Source organism: Pleurodeles waltl, chromosome 10 (assembly GCF_031143425.1).
Source record: "Pleurodeles waltl isolate 20211129_DDA chromosome 10, aPleWal1.hap1.20221129, whole genome shotgun sequence".
NCBI classification, from domain to species: Eukaryota; Metazoa; Chordata; class Amphibia; order Caudata; family Salamandridae; genus Pleurodeles; species Pleurodeles waltl.
The window spans coordinates 1,081,000,203-1,081,024,372 of record NC_090449.1 but is presented as its reverse complement, the minus strand read 5'-3'; the positions used below and the strand labels follow the sequence as shown (position 1 = coordinate 1,081,024,372).

General features: G+C 47.0%; 1 protein-coding gene across 2 annotated transcripts in view; it reads right to left on the bottom strand.

The window, feature by feature from the left end:
- Positions 1–24,170, bottom strand: part of LOC138262279 (uncharacterized) — a 306,864-nt gene that overhangs the window by 194,550 nt on the left and 88,144 nt on the right. For both annotated transcript variants that reach the window (XM_069212168.1, XM_069212169.1), the window contains exons 5-6: positions 23,730–23,846; positions 11,895–11,996 (exon numbers count right to left, since the gene is read on the bottom strand). In XM_069212168.1, the coding sequence (XP_069068269.1) occupies positions 11,895–11,996; positions 23,730–23,846 (219 nt within the window). The remainder of the gene's footprint in view (positions 1–11,894; positions 11,997–23,729; positions 23,847–24,170) is intronic.

Here is a 24,170-nt window from a genome sequence, read left to right as displayed (position 1 = left end):
ATATTTTTCTATACAAAAACCTATTGGCCTGGAATTGTCTTTGAGTGTGTGTTCCTCATTTATTGCCTGTGTGTATGTTCAACAAATGCTTAACACTACCCTCTGATAAGCCTACTGCTCGACCACACTACCACAAAATAGAGCATTAGAATTATCTCTTTTTGCCACTGTTTTAACTCTAAGGGGAACCCCTGGACTCTGTGCATGCTATTTCTTACTTTGAAATAGTACATACAGAGCCAACTTCCTACACCCTGACTTTAAAGAACACCACAACCAGACTCTTCCTGAACCTCCCCAAATGCTCCAGCAGCACCGCTCACCTCAGAGACCTCCACTAGCTCCTGGTCCAGGCCAAGAGCCTCACACTTGTGTACAAAAGCTCTACAAAACCAAGGGCCATCCTACATCAGCCACCGACTAAGCTTCCACATCCCCACAAGACACTCCTCCACGCTGAACCTCAAACCCCTGCGCCCCACATCAAGCGGGGACCACTCCTCTTACATCGCAGCCAAGTCCTGGAACAACCTGCCCCTCTCCCTCTGGACAGCTCCCTCTTTGACAGATTTCAGACTCAAGATAAGGTTCATCGACAGAAACAGTACCCTCAGCGCCCAGATACTTACAGGGGTGATAGTGCAGCGCTACACAAATGTGTTGATTGAAAGAAGAATTAGATTTATAACTTCAATTTATAATTTACACATGACCTTCAGATTACTGTAACTATAACTTTAGAATTGTTCATGTTTGCGTATTTTGTATAAGTGCGATTTGCAAATAAAGACTAAACAAAGCATTTCCTTAACATTTGTTTTTTTCATTGTTATTTAAAAATAAAAACCATTAACATACAATGTGTTACAAATACTAATGTGGAGTGTCATTCGCTGGAGTGTCATTAAGTGGAGTGTTGTGCAGTGCAGTGAAGGAGAGTCTGAGGAGTCTAGTGTAAGAGTGGAGAATTGTAAAGTGGAATGGAGTGGAGTGCAATGACATAGCACACAGTGGAGTAAAGTTTTATACAGAGGACTGACGTGGTGTGTAGTATAGTGGAGTGTCATAGCAGAGTAGAGCAGGTTGTACAGTGTAGTACGGTGGTGACAGTTTAATGTTCTACAGTGCAGGGTCGTGAAATGGAGCGTGGTGGAGTGTCACTGAGTAGAGTGTAATGGCACAGAGTGGATTTCAGTGGAGTAGAGCGTCTTACAGTTGAGGGTTGCTGGGTTCAGTGCCATTCACTAAAGTGGCAGAGAGCTTGTACAGTTGTAGGAAGCTGGACTGGTGTTTGGTGGCTACCTATGGTACTTAATTTATACCAGGTCCAGATCAGTGAAGTGTACTCAATGTCTAGAAGCCATGCTCTCTAGAGGTAGCTGTGGATGAGCAGCCAAGGCTTATCTAGGAGACATGCAAAGCTCATGCAATACGACTACAGTCACAGTACTTACAAGAAAGAGATTTTTGGAACATAGTATCAGAAAATACGAGAGAGTCAACCCTCCAATAGGAGGTAAGTAAATACTATATATATATATATATATATATATATATATACACACATACACACACACACATATACACACACACACACATATATTCACTAAAACAGTAAAAAAGCATTAAAAACATTAGAAATCAGTGTAAAATAGCAATAAGCAATAGTAGCCCTAGGGGGAGCCCAAACCACATATTAAGAAAGTGGAATGCAAACACAGGGTCCTCACCTAGGTAAGGAAATCAAGTAGAGGGGAGCTGGGAGTACTAGGAAGTCACACAGGTAAGTAATGCAGTAACACCTAGCGGCCATGAGATGCAGAAGTAAAAGCCTGGATTTCCCCAAAAGATGAAAAGAAGAAAAAGACACCCAGAACAGCCTGCAAGAAATCTGGGTTAGTAGGCGATACTACCGACCCAGAGGTACGCTTTGGAGTTGGTTGACAAAGAAGGAAGACAGGTCAGCACTGAAGCTGGAGTAGAGTTTCTGATGCATGCAAAAGGTGTGCCACACTGGAGGATATCCACCAATAGGCCTTGGCAAAGGCAAATTCTCAGTTGGAGGAAAAGAGGTGCTGCCAGGGACCAACAAGGTCCAGGAGGGAGAATCAAGGGGGACCCTCCCCATCAGAGAAGGCCCACAGGAGCAGAGGCAGCACCCACTGGTGTCCTACAGGACAAGGAAAGATATCACTGAAGCTGCACACGCAGCACCACAGAAGTTGCTCATACGTCGCCGGAGGACCACGCAGAGGCCCATGAGCTGCAGGAAAGAGTGCTGGAGCTACACGTTGCCTTAAGTTCCCCTTGGAGGTGAAACAAACAAGCCTTGGCAGCTGCAAAGGACAAGGTGCATGGGGGTGCTGTCTTGCGTGGAGTGGAAGAGACTTACCACAACCAAAGTGCGACAGCTGGTAGAGAGGAGCCAGGGGAACTCTCTGAACCACCACTCATGATGAAGGAGGAGGGGAGATCCATGCAGCCGGTTGTCAATGCAGCAAGGTACCTGTGGATGCAGGGCAGTGATGCCTTCACTCCAAGGGAGATTCCTCCTTCTCCTTGTGCAGGCTGAAGAGTTGCAGTCTTCTGAGGATGCACGGCTGGGCAAATGTGGCGAAGCTGGCAGGAATTCTGGATACAATGTTGCAGAAGAGTCTTCCTTGTGGATCTGCAGCTTGTAGGTTTCCTGGAGGGGCCAGTCATGGTTCCGGAGGCCAGAAGTTGAAGCAGAGGTTGCAAGCCGAATCGGAGGACCCACACCAGAAGAAGACCCTATTATAGCCCAAAGAGGAGTCTTGGTCACCTAACCAGGTAACTATCTATCAGAGGGTGCCTCTGACATCACCTGCCTGGCCGCTCAGATGCTCCCAGAGTTCTCTGCCAACCTTGGAATCAAGTTGGCAGAACCCAGGGACCCTCTGGAGGAGCTCTGGGCACCGCCCCTGGAGTGGTGATGGACAGGGGAGTTGTCACTCTCCTTTCCATTGCCCAGTTTTGTGCAAGAGCAGGGACTGGGAGGGTCCCTTAACTGGTGTGGACTGGTTTATGCACGGAGGGCACCAAATGTGCCCTTCAAAGCTACCCCTCCCAAGCCAGTCACACCTATTTCCAAAGGGATAGGGTGTTACCTCTCTCCCTCAAAGGAAATCCTTTGTTCTGTCTTCCTGGGCTTGATCGGATCAAGCAGCAGTAGGGCTGAAACCAGTCTGAGGGGTAGCAGCAGTTGGGCTGCCTGGCAAACCCAGTAAGACTGGTGGTAACAATGCTGGGGTCCTCTAATGAGCCCCTAGAGTGCACGGAATCATACTTCCAATACTTGCAACAGTACTGGGTATGATTCTGACATGTTTGATACCAAACATGCCCAGGTTCGGAGTTACCATTATGTAGCTGGACATAGGTAGTAACCTATGTCCATTATACATATAAAATGGCGTCCCCACACTTACAAACTCCAGTAAAATAGGGCAAGTGCAGGGGTGCCCTCACACAGGTACCTACACCCTGCCCTCTGGGCTGAGAGGGCCTACTATAGGGGTGAGTTACAGTGACCTGTGCAGTGAAATGCAGTGAAAATGGGTGTGTGCCTGGTTCACGCAGACTGCAATGGTAGCTCTGCAGAACCCTTTGCATGGGCTCCCTATGGGTGGCAGAATAACTGCTGCAGCACATAGGGATCTCCTGGAGCCCCAATGCCCTGGGTACCTAGGTACCATATACTAGGGACTTATATGGGAGGACCAGTATTCCAAATGTGGGACGAAAATGTTACTAGCAATCAAATTTAGAGGAGAGAGCATAATCACTGGGGTCCGGGTTAGCAGGATCGCAGTGAACACAGTCAAACACACAATGACAGCAGGCAGAAAACGGGGGTAACGATGCCAAGCAAGAGGGTAATTTCCTACAACAATGGAATTTAATTATTTGTGAGAACACAGTGCATGTTAGAGTGGTGGGTATAGTTAGTTTTGATTGATTAGCTAGCTTAAAAGTGTGTATGGTGGTGTGCTACTTATAATAATTTGAAGCTGGTGAATAAATTATAAATGAAAGTTCTAACTGTAACCTTGGAATTTCTTAAGCTTGTGCAGTTTGTTTGTTTGTATAGGGAAAAAATCCTAACTAAAACTAAGCTTTAACCTTTGTTTTTTTCTTTTTTTCCATGTTTAATTAAAGTGTTTCATATCGTAGACTCCAATGTCGTTGGGAGGAGTGTCATTGTACTGTCATACAGTACAAATAAGGAGAGTGTTGTACAGTGTAGTATCGTAGAGTGGAATGGCATAGCATAGATTGAAGTAAAGTGTGATAGAGTGGAGTCTCGTAGAGAGGCATGCAGACCATTAGAGTGGAGAGGTGTAGGTTACAGTAAAGTGTCTTAAACTGAATGGCATCTCAGTACAGTGGAGTCTTGTGTCGTAAAGTGTTGGAAACTAAATACAGTGTAGTACGATGTGGTTGAAGGGACTGGCATTGAGCACTGAAGAGTTGTTTGTCAAATATTAGTGGAGTACAGTAGAGTGGGGTAGTGTGTGATAGACTCAAGTGCAGTAAAGTGGAGTGGAATAGAGTAAATTGCACAGTGTCATTTGGTGAGTGTAGGAGGCTGGCCTGGCTTGTAGTGGGTCCCAGAGGTACGTACACCTTGTGCCAGGTCCAGTTATCCCTTATTAGTGTAGAAGAGGTGTTTCTAGCAGCTTAGACTGATAGAAGGTAGCTATGGCAAAGCAGCTTAGGCTGAACTAGGAGACATGTAAAGCTCCTACTATACCACTGGTGTCATATACACAATAACATAAGAAAACACAATACACACATATACTAAAAATATAGGTACTTTATTTTTATGACAATATGCCAAAAGTATATCAGTGAGTACCCTCAGTAGGAGGATAAGTTATATACACAAGATATATGTACACAACTCAAACTTAGGTAAGTAATAGCAAGAAAAGTAATGCAAACAGTGTAGAATTACAATAGATTGCAATAGGAGCACATAGGTATAGGGGCAACACAAACCATATACTCCAAAAGTGGAATGCGAACCACGAATGGACCCCAAATCTATGAGAGCTTGTACAGGATCACTAGGGCTGTAAGAAAACAGTGAGGGTTAGAAAAATAGCCCACCCCAAGACCCTGAAAGGTAGGTGTAAAGTGCACCTACTACCCCCAGAGAGCACAGAAGTCGTAATAGGGGGATTCTGCAGGAAGAACAAACACCAGCAATGCAACAACAGTGGATTTCCGGACCAGAGTACCGGTAAGACAAGGGGACCAAGTCCAATAGTTGCAACAGTGTCGAGAGTGGGCAGGAGCCCAGGAAATGCCAGCTGAGGGTGCAAGGAAGCTGCCACTGGTTGGAAGAACCTTGGAGTTCTCCAAGAAAGAAGAGGGCTAGGGACTTCTCCTTTGGAAGATGGATGTCCCACGTCACGATGGAGCTTGCAGAGGTGTTCCCACGCAGAAAGACCGCAAACGAGCCTTGCTAGCTGCAAGGGTCACGGTAGAGGTTTTTGGGTGCTGCTGTGGCCCAAGAGCGACCAGGATGTCGCCACTTGGAGGAGGAGACAGAGGGGGTGCCCAGCAACTCAGGGAGCCCTCCCAGAAGCAGGCAGCACCCGCAGAAGTACCGGAACAGGCACTTGGAAGTAAAGTGAACCGGAGTCCACACGAAGTCACAAAAGGGAGCACCACGATGCCGGAGGACAACTCAGAAGTCTGTGCACTGCAGGATAGTGTATCGGGGACCCAGGCTTGGCTGTGCACGAAGGAAATCCTGGAAGAGTGCACAGGAGCCGGAGCAGCTGCAAGTCACGCTGTACCCAGCAATGCAGTCTAGCGTGGGGAGGCCAGGACTTACCTCCACCAAACTTGGACTGAAGAGTCACTGGACTGTGGGAGTCACTTGGACAGAGTTGCTGAGTTCCAGGGACCACGCTCCTTGGGCTGAGAGGGGACCCAGAAGACAAGTGATGCAGTCTTTTGGTGCCTGCGTTAGCAGGGGGAAGATTCTGTCGACCCACGGGAGATTTCTTCAGAGTTCCTGGTGCAGGGAGGAGGCAGGCTACCCCCAGAGCATGCGCCACCTGGAAACAGTCGAGAAAGCCAGCAGGATGAGGCGATACAAGGTTGCTAGTAGTCATCTTGCTACTATGTGGCGGTTTTGAAGGTGTCCTGAGCAGTCAGCGGTCAATCCTTTGGCAGAAGGTGAAGAGGGAGATGCAGAGGAACTCTGGTGAGCTCTTGCATTCGTTATCTGAAGAATTCCCCAAAGCAGAGACCCTAAATAGCCAGAAAAGGAGGTTTGGCTACCAGGTTAGGAGGATTGGCTAGCAAGAGAGGTAAGAGCCTTTCAGAAGGAGCCTCTGACGTCACCTGATGGCACTGGCCAGTCAGCAGTCCAGTGTGCCCCAAACACCTCTGTTTCCAAGATGGCAGACGTCTGGGACACACTGGAGGAGCTCTAGGCACCTCCCCTGGGAGGTTCAGGTCAGGGCAGTGGTCACTCCCCTTTCCTTTGTCCAGTTTCGCGCCAGAGCAGGGGTGGGGGATCCCCGAAATGGTGTAGACTGGCTTATGCATAAATGGGCACCATCTGTGCCCATCAAAACATTTCCAGAGGCTAGGGGAGGCCACTCCTCCCCAGCCTTCACACCTATTTCCAAAGGGAGAGGGTATAACACCCTCTCTCATAGGAAATCCTTTGTTCTGCCTTCCTGGGCCAGGGCTGCCTGGACCCCAGGAGGGCAGAAACCTGTCTGAGGGGTTGGCAGCAGCAGCAGCTGCAGTGGAGACCCCGGAAAGGCAGTTTGGCAGTACCCGGGTACTGTGCTAGAGTCCCAGGGGATCATGGAATTGTCACCCCCAATACCAGAATGGTATTGGGGTGACAATTCCATGATCTTAGACATGTTACATGGCCATGTTTGGAGTTACCATTGTGACGCTATACATAGGTAGTGACCTATGTATAGTGCATCCGTGTAATGGTGTCCCCGCACTCACAAAGTCTGGGGAATTTGCCCTGAACGATGTGGGGGCACCTTGGCTAGTGCCAGGGTGCCCACACACTAAGTAACTTTGCACCCAACCTTCACCAGGTGAAGGTTAGACATATAGGTGACTTATAAGTTACTTAATTGCAGTGGTAAATGGCTGTGAAATAACGTGGACGTTATTTCACTCAGGCTGCACTGGCAGGCCTGTGTAAGAATTGTCAGAGCTCCCTATGGGTGGCAAAGGAAATGCTGCAGCCCAGAGGGATCTCCTGGAACCCCAATACCCTGGGTACCTCAGTACCCTATACTAGGGAATTATATGGGTGTACCAGTATGCCAATGTGAATTGGTGAAATTTAGTCACTAGCCTGTTAGTGCCAAATTTGGAAAGCAGAGAGCATAACCACTGAGGTTCTGGTTAGCAGAGCCTCAGTGAGACAGTAAGGCATCACACAAGGAACACATATAGGCCACAAACTTATGAGCACTGGGGTCCTGGCTAGCAGGGTCCCAGTGAGACAGTGAAAATACTCACAAACAGGCCAAAAGTGGGGGTAACAAGGCTAGAAAGAGGCTACTTTTTCACAGTGAGATAAAGTGTCAGTGACATAGAGTAAACTAGAGTGTTGTGCACTTGCACAGAGTGGAGTAACCTTTTGTACAGTGGAGTGCTGTAGAGTGGAGGGGTGTAGAGTAATTGAGTAGACTATCGTAGAGTGGAATGGATTTAGGTAGAGTGGAGTGGCATACACTGGAATAGCGTTGAGTTTAGTGAAGTGGCAGAGTGGAATAGCATTGAGTGAAGTAGGGTACAGTGGAGTGGTGTAGACTGGAGTGGCGCACAGTGCAGTGGTGTAGACTGAAGTGTTGTAGATTGGAGTCCAATGGTATAGCATAGTCTGGAGTGGCATAGAGAGGAGTAGCCTACAATGTAGTGCTGTACAGTGGTGTGGGTTAAAGTGGAATAGCGAAGAGTGGAGTAGCGTACAGCGGAGTGGCAGAGTGGAGTAAGGTAGAGTGGAATACCACACAATGGAGGGGCATAGAGTAGAGTGACATACAGAATAATAGCAACATTGAGCAGCGTAGTGTGGCATGGGGTACAGGAGAGTGGGATACGGCGGAATAGCATAGAATGAAGTGGCATAGAGTGGAGTGACGTAGACTGGAGAACCATAGATCAGAATAGCAAGGAGTGGTGTAGGCTGGTTCTGGAATGTGATAGAGTGGAATACTAAACAGTGGAGTGAGAGAGTGGATTTGCATACTGTAAGAAGATAACTCCCTATATGGTGCACTAAAAAGGTACAATGTACAGAGAGTCAAGTGGATCCCTAATTGGTTTGCAGAGGCAAAAGTAGATGGGACTAATGCTTTATTTTGTGGAAGTGTGGGCGGGCAGTTAGGCTTATGAGAGGGTAGCGCTAAGTATTTGTACTCGGAGGCAATACATGAGACACACTCAAAGAACAGATCTGAGGCCAAATTAGAAAAATAACACTCACCTGGGCGGCCGGGGGCAGTAAGGTGTCAGGTGCCCAATGGTTTTCAAGGGGAGTTGGCCTACAGTACAAACAGGCTGCAGGCTAGGAAGCCAGCTGGGACAACAAGCAAGTAGGTTGTAGACTTGGGGTGCTCAGGGGCATAGGTGCACCTTTGGTCCTTTTCTCCAGGGCAGGTGGATGCAGGGGTGTCCTTAGGAGTCGGATTACCTCGTCCGGAAGTACTTGCAGTCAGGGAGTCCTGCGTGTGGAGGCTGCAGGCATCGTCAGGGAGTCCAGCAGGGGTGGACTCGAGCTCAGGGGAGCCGGGGAACGTTGTTGGCATTAGTGACCCGCCTCAGATGGGGTCAGTGGCGACGGGTGCAGTGGTTGCTGGAGGTGTTGGGTTTTCTCTCACCACAAGGCCGCTGGAGATGGTGTGTGTGTGTGTGTGTGTGTGCACAAAGGCTGCCAGCAGCTTGGGGGAGTTCAAGAGGGATGACACCTGAGTGGACTTGGCCTCTGGACAGCTGGGGAACCTTTCTGGCACCATTGATGGACTTCACCTCGGGTCGTCGACATCGGTTGCAGAGGTCACTTCGGGTATCGGGTCTTTGCTGTTCCTGGAGGCTACAGAGTCTTTTCTTGAGACTTTGTTGCAGAGCTGCTGCTCACGGGAGTCTAGAGTCTTTATGGAAGGCAGACAGTCCTCCTGGGCATCTTGGAGGCTCAGCTGCAGGAGGAGTCGCCTTTTTGGGCAGAGTCCGCTGAGGTCAGCAGGTAGGCAGGTGGGGCGGTTTCTTTTTCTCTTCTGCATGTGTGAGCCTTCTTTGTCCTTTACTTCTTAGGTCATCAGGATTTGAATGCTGAGGTGCAGGGGTGCCACCTAAATACTAATTTTAGGAGTGTTACAGCGAACGACAGGTGGTAGCCAATGCGCTACTCACCTTTAGGGTGACTACACACTTCTTATGACTACTTTTGCTGGAAAATAGGCATTACATTAACCCTAGAGGCTTAATTTCATCTAAACAATATGGAGGAATTTAAAAAGTAGTGTGAACTTCAGCTCATCCACCTTAGGGGAGGGACTGGCATGATGTGGGCACACAATCTACCTAATTTTGCCACCTTTGCTGCTGCCAAAAGTGGGGTCAGGACAGGGGGGGTCATCTTCACCATCTGGAGAGTCCTGGGGCACATTACAAAGGGGGCTAGGCCTTTGAAGCTTCCCGCCCTGGAATGTCCATCCTGCCGGAGTGAGGTGATAACAACCCTGCCCCGTGCACACTTTTGTCTCTAGCCCTCACCTTTGGGGGCCAGAAAGGCATCTATAGTGGCTAAACTGGTCAGGACCAGTCAGTCAACTCACTAGTAGCTGGTAGGTTTTCAGGGGGCACCTCTAAGGTGTCCTCTGGGTGCAGATATTATTAATTCCCTTGCTGGCATCAGTGAGGGTTTATTAATCTGAGATGTTTGAAACCAAACATCCCTATATTCAGAAAAGTAATCTTGTAGATGGGAAACTCATAGTGTCCAGTGTCTAGCACATGCATTTAAAATGGCTTCCCTGGTCACTTACTATGTCTGAGAATCGACAAAGACACAGCAGGGGCATATCTGCTTGTGCAGATATGCCCTCACATGTAATATAATGCACCCTGTTTTACAGCTGTACATATATTACATGCAGTGTTTAGGGGACATGGCACACAGGCTATATCCATGTTGTGTTCATTTTTGTCTGCACCAAGATGCTCAGCTTGCAATGGCAGCCTGTCATGTGGTTTGTGAGGGGTCCCTTTGGGTGGCATTATTTGTGCTGCAGCCCTTAGGGACCCTCCTTAGTACCCCAGGCACTAGGGGTACCATTTACCAGGGAATTATAGGGGGGGAGGGGAGTTAAAGGCTTTGACAATTGGGAAAAATGACTGCAGTTTTGGGCGAAAGAGATCAGGCACTAGTGACCTGGTTAGCAGGAACCCAGTGCACCTTCACTCGAAATTACACCTGAAACCAGGCAAAAGGTGGTGGGAGTGACCATGTCAGACAGTCTCCTACACATACAGTGTAATAGCATAAAGTCGAGCACTCTAGAGTGGCATTCAGTGGCATAGGGCAGAGTGGAATATCATACAGTGAAGTTGTTTACTGTGGAGTAGCGTATGCTGAAGTAACGTGATAGAGTGGAGTTTCATAACGTGATGTGCAGTGCATTAGAGTGGAGAGGCATAGTGTGCAGTAGAACAGTGTCATAAACTGGAATGGCACATCTTAGAGTACAGTGGAGTCCTGTGTCAAAGGATTGGAAAGTCTGGTAGAGTGGACATCGAAGTGTAGTAGAATAGGGCCAGTACAGATAAGTGATGTGGAGTGTACGCAGATAAAGTGGAGTGCAGTGTTGGAGTGTGGCAGACTATAGTACAGTTTGTAGAGTGGAATGCAAAGAGTGGAGGAGAGTGCAGTAGGGTGGAGTGGTGCAGAATGTAGTGTCATAAGGTGGCAGAGGGAGGTAAAGTATTGCAGAGTGGAGTAGAGTGAATTGTATAGTTTGGAGCCACGTAGACTAGAGTGGATTAAAGTGTCAGAGTTTAGGTTGTAGAGTGGTATCGAGTGGAATAGACTAGACTGGAGTAGCAGAGTGTAGTCGAGTATCAGAGTGGAGTGTTGGAGAGTACAGTGGAATGGCCTGCCGTGTGGTAGATCGTTGAAGTGTTATACAGTGGAGTAGAGTGTTGTAGAGTGGAGGGGCATGCCGGAGACTGGAGTACAACACAGTGTGGTATATGGAAGTGGGATGGAGTGGCAAAGAGTTGATTTTCAGTGTTGGGTAGGTTGGAGTGGTATTGAGTGGAGTACAGTAGAGTAGTGTTCGCTAGTCGAATGCAGTAAAGTGGGCTGGAGTGGCACTACAGGGACTTCCGCAGAGTGTTGTACAGTGAAGTAGAGTGCTGTATAGTGGCATAGAGTAAACTAGAGTGCCAGACACTTGCATAAAGTAGAGTAAACCTGTATAGTAGAGTGCCATACAATGGAGTATTGAGTGGTAGAGTGGAAGGGTGTAGAGTGTCCTTCAGAAGAGTAGAGTACCATCGAGTGGAATAGATTGGAGTGGAGTAGGGTAGAGTAGAGTGGCATACAGCAGAGTCTGGTTGCAAGCTATAAAGAGTGTTTACAGAGGTATACTGCTTATAATAATTTGATGGTGGTGAATAAATTGTAAATGAAAGTTATAACTTTAGAATTTCTAAAGTTTGTGTAGTTTAACTATGTTTTGCATAGAGAGGAAAAGGTCCCGCAACTAAAACTGAGCTGTAACCTTTGTTTTTTGTGCTCCCCACACACATGCTTGCACACACTCCATACACCCCCCCCCCTAAATAAACTTGTACTGGGCTCATTTTACCTTTCTGTGACATCCAGATGGAGGCAGCAATGGCCAGGAGAAGGGAAGCAACACTTGCCAGGGACTGGAGAACGATGGTGTAGGGGCGCCAGACATTGGAAGCTGTGTGCAGAGAGAAAATAGCAAAGGTAAGCCAGGCTCAGATAAAGTAAGACATCAAAGAGGTTGCTAAATGGTCAGAGGACTGGTCGCCACAACCACCATCCAAGCTGCACAAAGCCCATCAAGCTTACCGTTTGCTATTTTGGGGCACTTTGTTTCCACCTGAAGTGACTCCAAGGCAATAGTCACTCTAGGGGAAAGAAATAGAGGAGAGATGGTGGAAACAATTTCGGCACTCACCTTACTTCAAAGCCAAACTCCCAAAGCAAAGTCCATAATCAGAAATTAGAAAGGTTTGCCACATACTGTTTTTTTTTCTCAGTGCATAGATTGTATCCTTGTACCTGTGACCAACTGGTGCATGCATACCCAGATAATAAGTTCTCAGAGGAAATGGTATTGAAGGATCCACCTTGACAAGAAACCTATGGTGAAGAATTGTATAATTAAATGCATAATTGCAGTAACATGTAGTTGAAATTGAGACATTATGACAGCTGCTTATACTAACATTAAGTAATAAGGCCTTGATTCCAGAATGCTAGGTAGTGTGTGCAACCATCTTTTCAGCATTCAATTCTTGTTGTTCCCGCCTCAGGCTATTCACGCACAAGCAACTTTGTGAACACTGCTTTGAGATGCAATGACATTCTCCCATGTACACACTGATATTTCTTTCCTTTAGAGGTCTGTGCACCATTGCTCCCCTCAGAATGAATTTTTCCAAGGCCTCATCTACCGGGACCATGGATTTCATCATGAGATCTTGTCACTGTACACCATGTAGTGAGATTTGTATTAATTTAGGTATCTAAAGGGTGCCAGGGAGGGAGCTGTATTGTGTGAATCTGTGGGGGAGTGCTGAATAATAGGATTTCAGAAACTGTATTGGTCTTCTTAAACTTGATTGGTCCAAACCATGCAAATTTGCACAATTAGATTAAGGGGGTGATTCTAACTTCGCCGGGCGGCGGAGGCCGCCTGCCGAAGTTCCCCCACCAAAATACCGCTCCGCGGTCGAAAGACCGCTGAGGGTATTTTGGGATTTGCCCTGGGCTGGCGGGCGGCCGCCAAAAGGCCGCCCGCCAGCCCAGGGCAAATCAACCTTCCCACTAAGATGCCGGCTCAGAATTGAGCCGGCGGAGTGGGAAGGTGCGACGGGTGCAGTTGCACCCGTCGCGTATTTCAGTGTCTGCTAGGCAGACACTGAAATACTTTGTGGGGCCCTCTTACGGGGGCCCCTGCCGTGCCCATGCCATTGGCATGGGCACGGCAGGGGCCCCCAGGGGCCCGCGGCACCCCCTACCGCCATCCTGTTCCTGGCGGGCGAACCGCCAGGAACAGGATGGCGGTAGGGTGTGTCAGAATCCCCCATGGCGGCGCAGCAAGCTGCGCCGCCATGGGGGATTCTAAGGGCAGCGGTAAACCGGCGGGAGACCGCCGGTTTACCCTTTCTGACTGCGGCCAAACCGCCGCGGTCAGAATGCCCTGCGGGGCACCGCCGGTCTGTCGGCAGTGCTCCCGCCGACCCTGGCCCCGGCGGTCTGAGACCGCCGGGGTTAGAATGAGGGCCTAAATGTATGATTGCATTCTGCATAATAAAAGAAGCCCTTTCCTGGGGTCGTTGGGCTCATTCTTACCTGATCTTTAGGATGGAATGCTGCATCGGTCTGATTTCTGACTATTTTTTATTTGAGCCGAGATATATTTAGTTCTGCTTTTTTATTACTCGTTTTTTTCTGAGCTACATGGCATCTTTTGATTTAACGTGTCAACTGAATATTTCCAACTATTTATTTGTGTTCTGTAATGATTTAAAAACCTTTAATAAACCTTCATGGTATTATTTTAATATTTCTCTTTTCATTGTAAAGTCTAATGCGATTTACTATTTAATTTGAATTGCAATTTGTTGATCAGATGAGGAGAAACAGAATCCTTAAGGGATTATCCCCCCTCCTGGTCCATCAGAATCTCTTTAAATCTGACATAAGTAGAAAAAGCTCCATCAGCTATGGTAGCAGAGGATGGTTAGAAACTGGATCTTGTTGCTACAGAAAAGTAGACTCAGAAACTAAGGTGTCCTAATTCAGACTTTACTCCCAAATTGCGATGATCCAGTTTGGATTGATGGTTGCATCCAGTGCTCCTGCTGCTGACTCGTGAATTAAGGTGAAGTGAGTAGAGATGGCGTGACGTGTCTTGATAGACGGTGTCACTGAGAGTGTATTATTCAGTGTTATTGTGGGACTTGGAGTTTGGGTCTTTGGAGTCATGCAAGATGTATGCAGGTTGTGAGTGCTTTGAATATGAAGCATTCAGTTGCAGGATAGCAGGAGCTTTAGTTGTGTTTCTTGTTTCACTTTTAAATTGTGCCAACTAATTGGGTCCAAGAGGGCTATGCATGTATAAGAGAATTTTAGACGTTCACATATGTTTATTAAATGTGCTTATTGGTATAAATGTGTTAGTTGTTTACACTTGTTTTATGGTAAAATGATTTTGTCAAAAGACTTGTGTCACAACTCCATCTTGTGGCCTATGTCACCCTTCCATGTTGGGGCCTCCCTAATCTGAATAATTCCAGTCATGCTTGCTTTTCTTGGGGCGCCTCTCAGGCCAATGCTCTTTCTATGGTTTCCCTTTCCGCTGAGGTCTGAAACAATGATCCTCCTGTTGTGTTACTCCACAGGTTGCCTCCAGTTTGCACCTGCAGATATCACATGCCCAGTTAGAATAACGAGGATTCCTCTGAAGAACAACGGGTTGTACCATCAGGCACATGGGTTCCATAGTAATGGTCATGTCATATGTCATTTACTGCTTGCACCTGCTACTGGGTAGGTCCATTCCCCCTGTTATGCAACACGTGCATTTCCCCCTCCTAAGGTTCAGTGGAATATTCCACACCTTCCTGACCCCAAGCTCCCTGAAACTAAAGCTCCTGTCAACATGGAGTGACAAGAGATATTATATATATATATATATATATATATATATATATATATATATATATCTATATATATATATCTATATATCTATATATATATATATATATATAGATATATATATAGATATATATATATATAGAGAGAGAGAGAGAGAGAGCGCGAGAGAGAGATAGATATAAATAAATAAATAAATATAGCTATAGATCCCTCTCTCCTATCCAGGGCTATTAGCTGCTGCGGCCTCAGCATGGCCTCCTCCAGTCTCGTCTGAGTTCCCCATCTAGGGAATCTTCTCTTGGAGTTGAACAGTGTGTCCCTTCAATGACTGAAGTGACATGAGTGAGCAGAGGAGGATCTGTTCCTATTCTTAGTGAACCTCTCAACTAAACCTCTGGGCACAAAGGAGGGGCTACTGGTATGGCTTCCCTTTCCACTACCTGAAGTGCTCCCAGCTAGGCTAGAGGCTTTACTAGGGCCTCTGATCCTCTGAGGGACCCTGCTGGCCCTCCTCAGTGTCCAGATCCTGTCTCTCTACACTGGGGGGCTGGAGTCTGCATCTTCCTCCCCCTCCTCCTAGCTACCAGCATGGTCCTGGTCATCCTGGAGGAGCAGGCCTAGAAGCAGACTCTTGTTAGGGTTCCTCCCTGTCTTCAAGTTCCTCTCTGAGCACATCCCCCTTAACTCTTCAAAAGTGAGGCCCACGTTGTGCAAGTCCATGGCTTGAGATGTGTTCTGCTCTGAAGACATGTTGTGTTGTTAGGGTGGTGTAAGTGCTCCTAAATACCCTACCTGCTAGTCTCTCCAAATAGGTTTGGAGTAAGGGCTATGCCTAGACCCCCCTAGCTTACCCAATCTAAATAGACTAACTCTCTGGCACTAGGTACTAGTCAGTAAGTGGTATTTCCTGTGGAAAGCACCAAGTGACAGAGTGGACAGAGTGATTAGGCAATTGCAAGTGCTTATCCCACCGCTGCCACCAATGTAGGCGGCTGGCCTGGTGTGTGGTGGGTACCTAAGGTACTCACACCTTATCCCCCGTATCCCCTATTAGTGAAGTGTAGGCAGTGTCTAGAAGGCAGACTCTCTAGAGGTAACTGTGGATGAGCAGCCAAGGCTCATCTAGAAGACATGCAACGCTCATGCAATGCCACTGTAGTCACATAGCACTTACACACATGAAAGAAAACACTCAGTGTTACAACAATAAAGGTACTATATTTTAGTGACATAATTACCAAAAGGTACTAGAGAGACAATCCTCCAATAGGAGGTAACACACTAGATATGCACACTAGTAATCAGAAATAGGCAGAAATAGCAATAGAAAACAGTGCAATAGCAAATAGTCGATAGTGACCCTAGAGGGAGCCCAAACCAATAGTAAACAAGCATTTAACATGCAATAGGTCTCACATTTGCTTGAGCTAGAGCTATTGGCATTGTAAATTTTAACTGGACTTTTCTTGCCACATAAATTGGTCAAACCTGCCTCATAATTTCAACTTTTCCTACCATATAATTCAAGTGTCCTACATATAACGAAGGTACTTCCATGTACCTTCTTTTTCTATCTGCAGCACAAATTGAAAATATTACCATTTAGCATCCTAATCTAGATTTGCCATGCTAATTCCAATGGAATACCACTTTCACCTCCCCACCATCAGAGCTGCTGGCTGGCTAAACCAATTCCCCCAAAAAGACGCAAGACAGCCACAGAGGAGAAATAAACTAGAAGGGTCACCCAAGCATGTCAAGAGTGTTCAAACATAGTGTAATAAGGATGTTAAGTTGGACTGAATCATGGCCATAATTGTAATGAGGAGAGATTATTAAAACATATACAATCATATAAACCTTTATCAGAAATAAACTTCTGGCATTAAACTGTAATGCTCAAAACAGCCCCTAGAGGGCACCATAACAAGCATATCATTTGTAAGAAACATGGTCACGTAACCATATTGTTAGCTCCTAGAAGGCTTAGCCCCATGGAAAAGAACAGGAGAAAGTAATGCAGTGCAATCATATAGTAAGCCCCTACAGGGCGTTTGTAGGGCTAGCAGACCTACTGCAATGATAATACACACAAGGCCTTTAAAACAAAACTTCTCCCAGCTGTAAAACAAACGTTCTACCCATGAAAAAGCTTAAAAGACACTGAATGGTGGGAGAAGTTATTATTCTGGGGTCCCCACTAACCTAGTGTGGGGACCCAGAGATGATGTAGACAGAGAGCGTTTTGAAGGTGGTCCCACTGTCCTAGGACCAGCACTGGTTGAGTAATGAGCAAAAATATTTTGTAAAAGTAATGCCCTGCAAAGCATTATGGAGCAAGTTTCCCCGAGTGCAGTGAATATTGTAGTATCAGCTCTCCTGCTGTGCCGGGAGAGTCGCTTTCATTTTGAGGATTTCTGTTTTATGTAAAGCATTTATCAATTTCAAGTGTTTTAAGGGGAGAGCCACAAGAAATTACTCAGATTAGGTAACTGTGAATAATGTGACCAGCGCTCCAATACTGCTGATAAAGTTCACGCTGTTGTGCCTGTTCACGCTGTGAGCGCCATGGCCTCCAAGCAGCACGATCGGGACGGACAAAAGAAGAAACTAGTTTTTCCACGCTGAATTAAAGCGCTTGTCCACCCGACCTAAAAAACATTAATCTTTTATCCTTTTATTCCCCTTTCTGTTTCTCATGCATGATAACTTACTTGCCAGACAAGGTGAGGCGAAACAATGACACTTAAATTAACTTTCAAGACCAGGGACACCCATAAATCAGATATAAAGCCTTTGCTGAATCATTTAATCAGAAATATGTTTAAACTATTCAGGGCTTCACTTTCCTGAGACGCCCTGAGCTCAGTGCAAAACACTAGTGGGAACCAAAAGCCAATGAATGTATGTATTATTGGTAAAAATAGGTCAGCATACTTTGGAGCTGTCAAGCTGGACCTAAGCATTGCTGGGACCAGAGGTATTAACTGTGTATGGGGCTTCAGCAAACTAATAAAGAACATTTTAATAAATACTTAAGACATAAAAATGGCCCGGGTGTGCCTACAAATATTTGCTTGAGCAGGTGTGGAGCCTGTGTCACAATTTACACCACTGTCCTTGGAATCGTAAGTAAAAGGTATATACATGATGAGAAAGTAGCAGCAACAAGGAAGTCAGCCGCCATGCTGGCCACCGCTTGCTCAATAATGGTAGTCAGGATTGGTCGATTGGATAGCTGCTTGCGGGCGCTAGGGCATAAAGTTGGCAACACTTTCAGACTCCGGTCACCTTAAAGGACTACTCTGATTTCCACGCTGGGACATCTGCCATTTCCTCTCCTAAATTGCCCTTCCCCTTTTCCTTCTCCTCGCCTCCTCTGTCTTTCCAGGAACAGGGCTTTCAAAAGGTGGATACAAGTGACGTGTGGGGAGGCGGAGTTCCTTAGGAGGAGGCAACCTCTGAGATAGCAATCACACTTATTACGGAGTGTCATTATTTTGAGTAGTTCTTCATCAGGAGATGATTACTCCACTAAATGCACAGTATTCCGTTTTGATTATTTCAATTCACAGCACTTTGGCAAAAACAGGCTGGAAAGACAAAAAAATATATAATTCCATATGAGAGGGTATACAGCCCTCTCATCAGCGTCGAAACCGAGTTACCACACGAGATGCCTGCCATGCCTTTTTCCTTTAGTGTTTTGTCCGATGAAATGACAACATTGAGTCATGAAACACGTGTTGGCAAATTCTTCTGGATGCCAAAAATAACACTTTTGGCAGCTTTCTCCTTGATTAGAAGAAAACAAAATAGATTTTTTTTAAACTGAGAAAAACCCAGGATCTATCGCTTTAACATTTTAGAATGTTCTGGATATCACTTATACACTTGCGCCCTCATGACTGAGAGGAGAGGAGCCTAGAAGCTGCGACTTTAGGCACTCGGGTGCTGCTGCAGCGAAGGCAGGAGCTGACCACAACATGCTCCAGGCCCATGCCCCCAGGGAGAAGCGAAGCAAGCCGGACACGGCGGAGAAGCCGCTGGAGCAGAGGAGCCCGGAGAGGATTTCCTCTCACCAGCCAGAAGGGAGTGGGTGGACAACAGGTCTGGGGAAGTCACCTGTGCGCAAATACAGCTTCTTCGTGAGCGCAACAGCTTGTGCGCAAGGTCATGGAGACTGTGAGGAGGGGGATCAGCTGTAGCTACAGAATATTTACAGCCTGGTTAGTGTGTTTGAGATACAGAGCAGAATGTGTCTCATTCAGAACATACAGAAGTAAAGATAAATTCCTTAAGGAAATCCACAAGCCAAAAGCAAAACTACCTACAGCGTGTTTCTCAGAGGATCCGAGGCAGAATCAAAGCTCATCCAACGCTCACGGGGAAACACGTTACCTTCAAGTAACTCAAACAAAAAAAGCCAATCGGCTGCCTCAAAGATGTTTATCACTCTCAGACATCTAGGACTGGCTCGCGAACAAACTCTTTCACAAAGCGTTGTTGCTGCTGGACGACATGAAGATGGGTCTGTGCGTCTTTTCCCATTTGTTGTCTTCTTACACAAGCATTTGGAATGCAATAGTCTCGTGTTTGCTCGAGTTAGAGCTCATAGCGTTGTAAATTTCTGTCTGGACTTTTATTGCCACACAGACTGAAAATAACAAGGGGAATAGAGCGAGAGCAAGCTGGCCCCTGGAAAATCCCCTCTCTGCTGTTGGTTTGTGTTTACAGAGGGAGCTGGTGGGGAGGAGGGACTGAACACACACCCACAGTGCAAGGCAAACAGGCCAATACTGAAAGAAAAAGTCCCCTTCAGAAGAGATAAACAGAACATAGCGTAATTACACAGTACTTTGCACTGCTTCCAAAGTGAAAAAAGGCAGGACAAAGAAGCAGAACTGACCACTAGCAAGCAAGGATTTTTGAAGGACAGTGCAACTAACAAATCAAAACGCTGGAACTCACTCTATTGTATACTTTAGTATACAGCAGGCCGAACGCTAACGCTCGACCTAAAAAAATAGAATGTGAATGCAGGACCGACACCTAGATAAGGGGAATGTGTAGAGGGGAGCTGGGGGTACTAGGAAACCCCAAAGGTAAGTACCACAGTGCCCCCTAGCAACCAGAAAGAAAGGAGCAAGTTACTGGACTTTCCCCAAACAACCCAAGAGGAAGGAAAAGAAAAAAATGCTCCACCCAGACAAGCGAGAAGACAGCGGTGGATTCCTGAAGATTCCACCCGCCACTCACTGTCGGGAAATACCCCTTTAATGTGGATGTGAAACAAATTCAAAACAACACCCACCTCTGAAGTGGTCATGTCTGCATAAAACTGAATAGTGTCCCAGTTTTTGCTTTCTGCAAAGGGCTCCAGGACGTAGACGGATTTTGCTTTTTTTTCTTCTTTTTTTTTTTACTCAGAGTGCACTGGGGCCTGCTAACCAGACCTCAGTGCCAATGCCTGATCATGAAACTGATATGTTGGATGACTTTCAGCCAATTGACTAAACTAACTTACCTGTAAGTCCCTAGTAAATGGTGCCCGAGGAACGCAGGACATGCATGTCAGAGGGTCCCCCCCCCCCCAAGGGATTACAGCACTGGTGATGCCACCCTGTTGGGACATGAGTAGAACAAGGACTCCCCGCCCGCTATCTGCAGACTGGAGGAGCAGTTTTAACTGCTGGTCTGACTTTGCCATTTAAAACAATGGCAAAGACTCCACCACTTTCCCTCCCCTGGTATATGTGTAAGTCACCCATATAGCAGGCCTATCAAGTCTTGAGGCTCGTTGCAACATATTACACAAGCAGAATATGTAAAATATACATGTTCTAACTATACAAATTGTGGAACTGCTGATTTAACTGTGGAAAAGCTTGGTTGCCAACTTGGGAGTGCCGAGTTGCACTCTCACCCCTCAGCTAACTCTGGAACAGCGCAACCAAACGGGGTCATCCAAGGTATTAAAACAACTCATTAAATTAAGCCTGACTCGATTCTCAGGTTAAAACTAATGCAACAAGTAGCAAAGTTGCCACACTGTTAGCTTTAGTTTCTTCTGCCCATACTGGTTGCACGTAAGGTCCTTTCGCGGAGACAGCTTTCTGACTTCCCAGGGAAACATGCTAACAACTTCCAGGAAAGAATACAATAGGGTCCTGCTCTGAAAGGTGGTGTCATCTGCCTCCTGCAGGAAGTTGCATGCGTTTGGGTTGTGGCACAAAAGGCAAGCTTCAAAGGAGAAGCCACTTTTGATAGCAAATGAGTAACACGTGTGAGAGAGGCTGCTCCTTTGTTGAGGCAGGCAGGCTAGCACTAGGGACAGGCGAGGGGAAACCAATTACCAAACCAGTTTTTCAAGGGTCCTGTCTTATTGGAAGTGGACAGAAGATGCCAGATGCCACTCTTCACAGGAAGTGGCCATCAGGGAGGGAACCTGGTAGCCATTGTCTAACAATTGCACCCTGCCCTGCGGGCAGTTTATGAGCCTAAGTAGAGCACCCCCTGGTATCCTGAACACAGAACTCTACTGGAGTGGAAGAAGACCGAAGGACTGACATGCTGCACATGGAACCGTCAAAGAGAGGCTGCACCAGCGTGTGGTTAGCAAAGAAGAGGGACTGTGCCTGTTGTGTCCTACTTGAGGAGAAGAGGTCTCCGGAGCCCAGCCAAAGCCAAGATACGCCAAGGGTCAGTGAGCTCACCTCTTGTTCTCAGCCCAGTGACACAACAGCTGAGAAGACTACTGGGGCAGCTTGGTAGCCCAAATCCTTAAACCCACAGCTATTTGCCACTGTGCAGCTTCAAGAACCAGGACCTGATGCAGCTGGGAACCCCTAGAGGCAGAGGTATCGACTCAGGAAGGATTAAACCGTGACCATGATACTGGGCAACTGGTAGTCCTGTGTCACCTTGACTTCTGCTAACACAGAGGATTTCTAGGGAATGGTTCTTTTGCTCACCATGCCCCTCAGTTTAGACCCGCCATACGCAAATTAGTCTTGACCCTGATCTTCACTATAACTGGAACAAAGCTGTAACTAGCTGATGAGCCCATAACTAGGGCATGGGTTGCTTGATTTCCAATTCAGGGAGGACCTAGTCTGGCAGGTAAAGCTGGCCTGCTTCCCATGAGAGGCAGGGTCATGAATGATTTGTATTGAATGATTGTCAGTGGTTAGACAAAATGCAAGTATTCTTCCCACCACCTTTTGTGTGTTTCAACGTTATTTAATTTGACAATGCTTGTTCACGGTTAAGTGAAATATCTTAATTTTCTATGCCTTGTAATCCCATATCTCCAGAGCCCTGTGGTGGATCTCTGTGGTATCTAAAAATACATTAAAATAGTCTATTTTTATTACTTGGTGTCAGATTTGAGTGTCTTCTCTTCTTCAATTGTGTTGGTGCTGTTCAAATGCTTTACACCGGTAACCTTCCTGCTCAGAGCCACAGCTACCCAGGGTCGAGCTGAGGTTTGATAAACGAACCCCAGGAGTCCTAAAGGAGTTGTTAAGTATATTACACAATGAGGTCGCACGATATAATACACTCCATTTCATCACACTTGGGAAGTATGTTTGGACAGCAAGGAGGGGGGCGGGTGACCTTCAGATTTTTCAACAATCAGGCTGGTTAAAATACATTATATGTGGAGGTGAGAAACAGGGCATGGGGGGCTTAAGGACAGAGACTAGTGTGTGTGTGTGTGTACATACAAAATCCAAATGAAATCCTACAAACACCTCACAATACCTGACTCAAAGCACCTGTACCCAGCTATTTATTAGAGAATACATTTATTGGGGTGGTGCACCACCCCAAACACCCCTATGAAAGTGCATCACTGAAGCCCTCCATGCCCTCTACAAGGGGCTATATTGAAATAATTTTAATAAATAGACCCATGAGTTGACTGCTCAATCATGGTTTTGATTGACCTTCATCTCAAGTACTAGGAATCAGATGTACAGGAGATGCAGTTGATGCTCCTTCCACACAGGGACAGATTGGCCTGATCAGGCAGTGTCCGAGGGGCTGGTCAGGCAGGCCAGTGTGTTGGAGTGTTTTATGGCCAGGAGGGCAGGTTTTCACTGTTTATTTCCCTGATATTGCCACAAACATGGCCTGCAGGAAGCACAAATGATTGCAGTCTTCCAAACCTTGCACAGTACCCATAAAGCTAAAAACGGACCTGATTTCCATACCCAGACACTTTTTAGCCATACAGGGCTCACTTATTTTGGTGTCTGGGCCTATTTTGTGTCCTAGTCTGACCCGGCATTCACTCAGTGCTGGGCGGTGAAATATCTTCAGCCTTGAACCTCTATACCACTGGACTGATCATGAAAGAATAAACACCGGGTACACCAGATATTCAGAGCCCAGAAGTGGACACGCGCTTCATGAATACAGGTTACTGATGATCAGTAAACCACCTACATATCAGATACCTGTCCAGGGGCGGCTGAGAGCATCCCCTGGAAGTATCCATCCAGGCGTCAGTCATGCCGAGGTGTGTCCGGAGTGGGCTCACTTCTGTTGCTGCTGGTGCTCTCGTGAGAGACGGCATGGGGGGGTGGGAGGTTACAGTGGCACAGAGACCACCACATGCACATGGTTGGATGGTCAAAGTCATGACTGCCTTCACCCTCCCCCACTCAGAAAACCCCCACCCACTCCCCTCCCAGCCTTGACACTGCGAGCTTAGCACTCTGCGGGGAATATTCACTCACAGACGCTTCCATGCGCACAGAACCAGGAGGACACTTACTAATGAGAATCTTCTGTGGCAGCAAGAACTGGATGACCAGGAGAAGGAGGCAGGTAACGGCGGTGACCAGAGCAGCGGCTGAGAAGGTCCTTGCAGTGTGCAGAGTGGGGGGGGCACCTGCAGCAAGAGGGGTAGAAGCACGCCAGGACGTGAAATATCAGTGGGTGAAGACTAAAGCACTCACACGAGGAACAGCACACTGCAGATGTTGTGCAGAATGAGGACTCGCACCTGCGCATTGCAATAACTAGTGGGCGCGACACCTGCGCAATGACCAGCGGGTGTGACACCTGCGCAATGACCAGTGCGTGCGACACCTGCACAGTGCAACAACCAGCGGGCGTGACACCTGCGCAGTGCAACAACAAACGGACGCGACACCTGCGCAGTGCAACAACCAGCGGCCGCGACACCTGCGCAGTGCAACAACCAGTGGTCGTG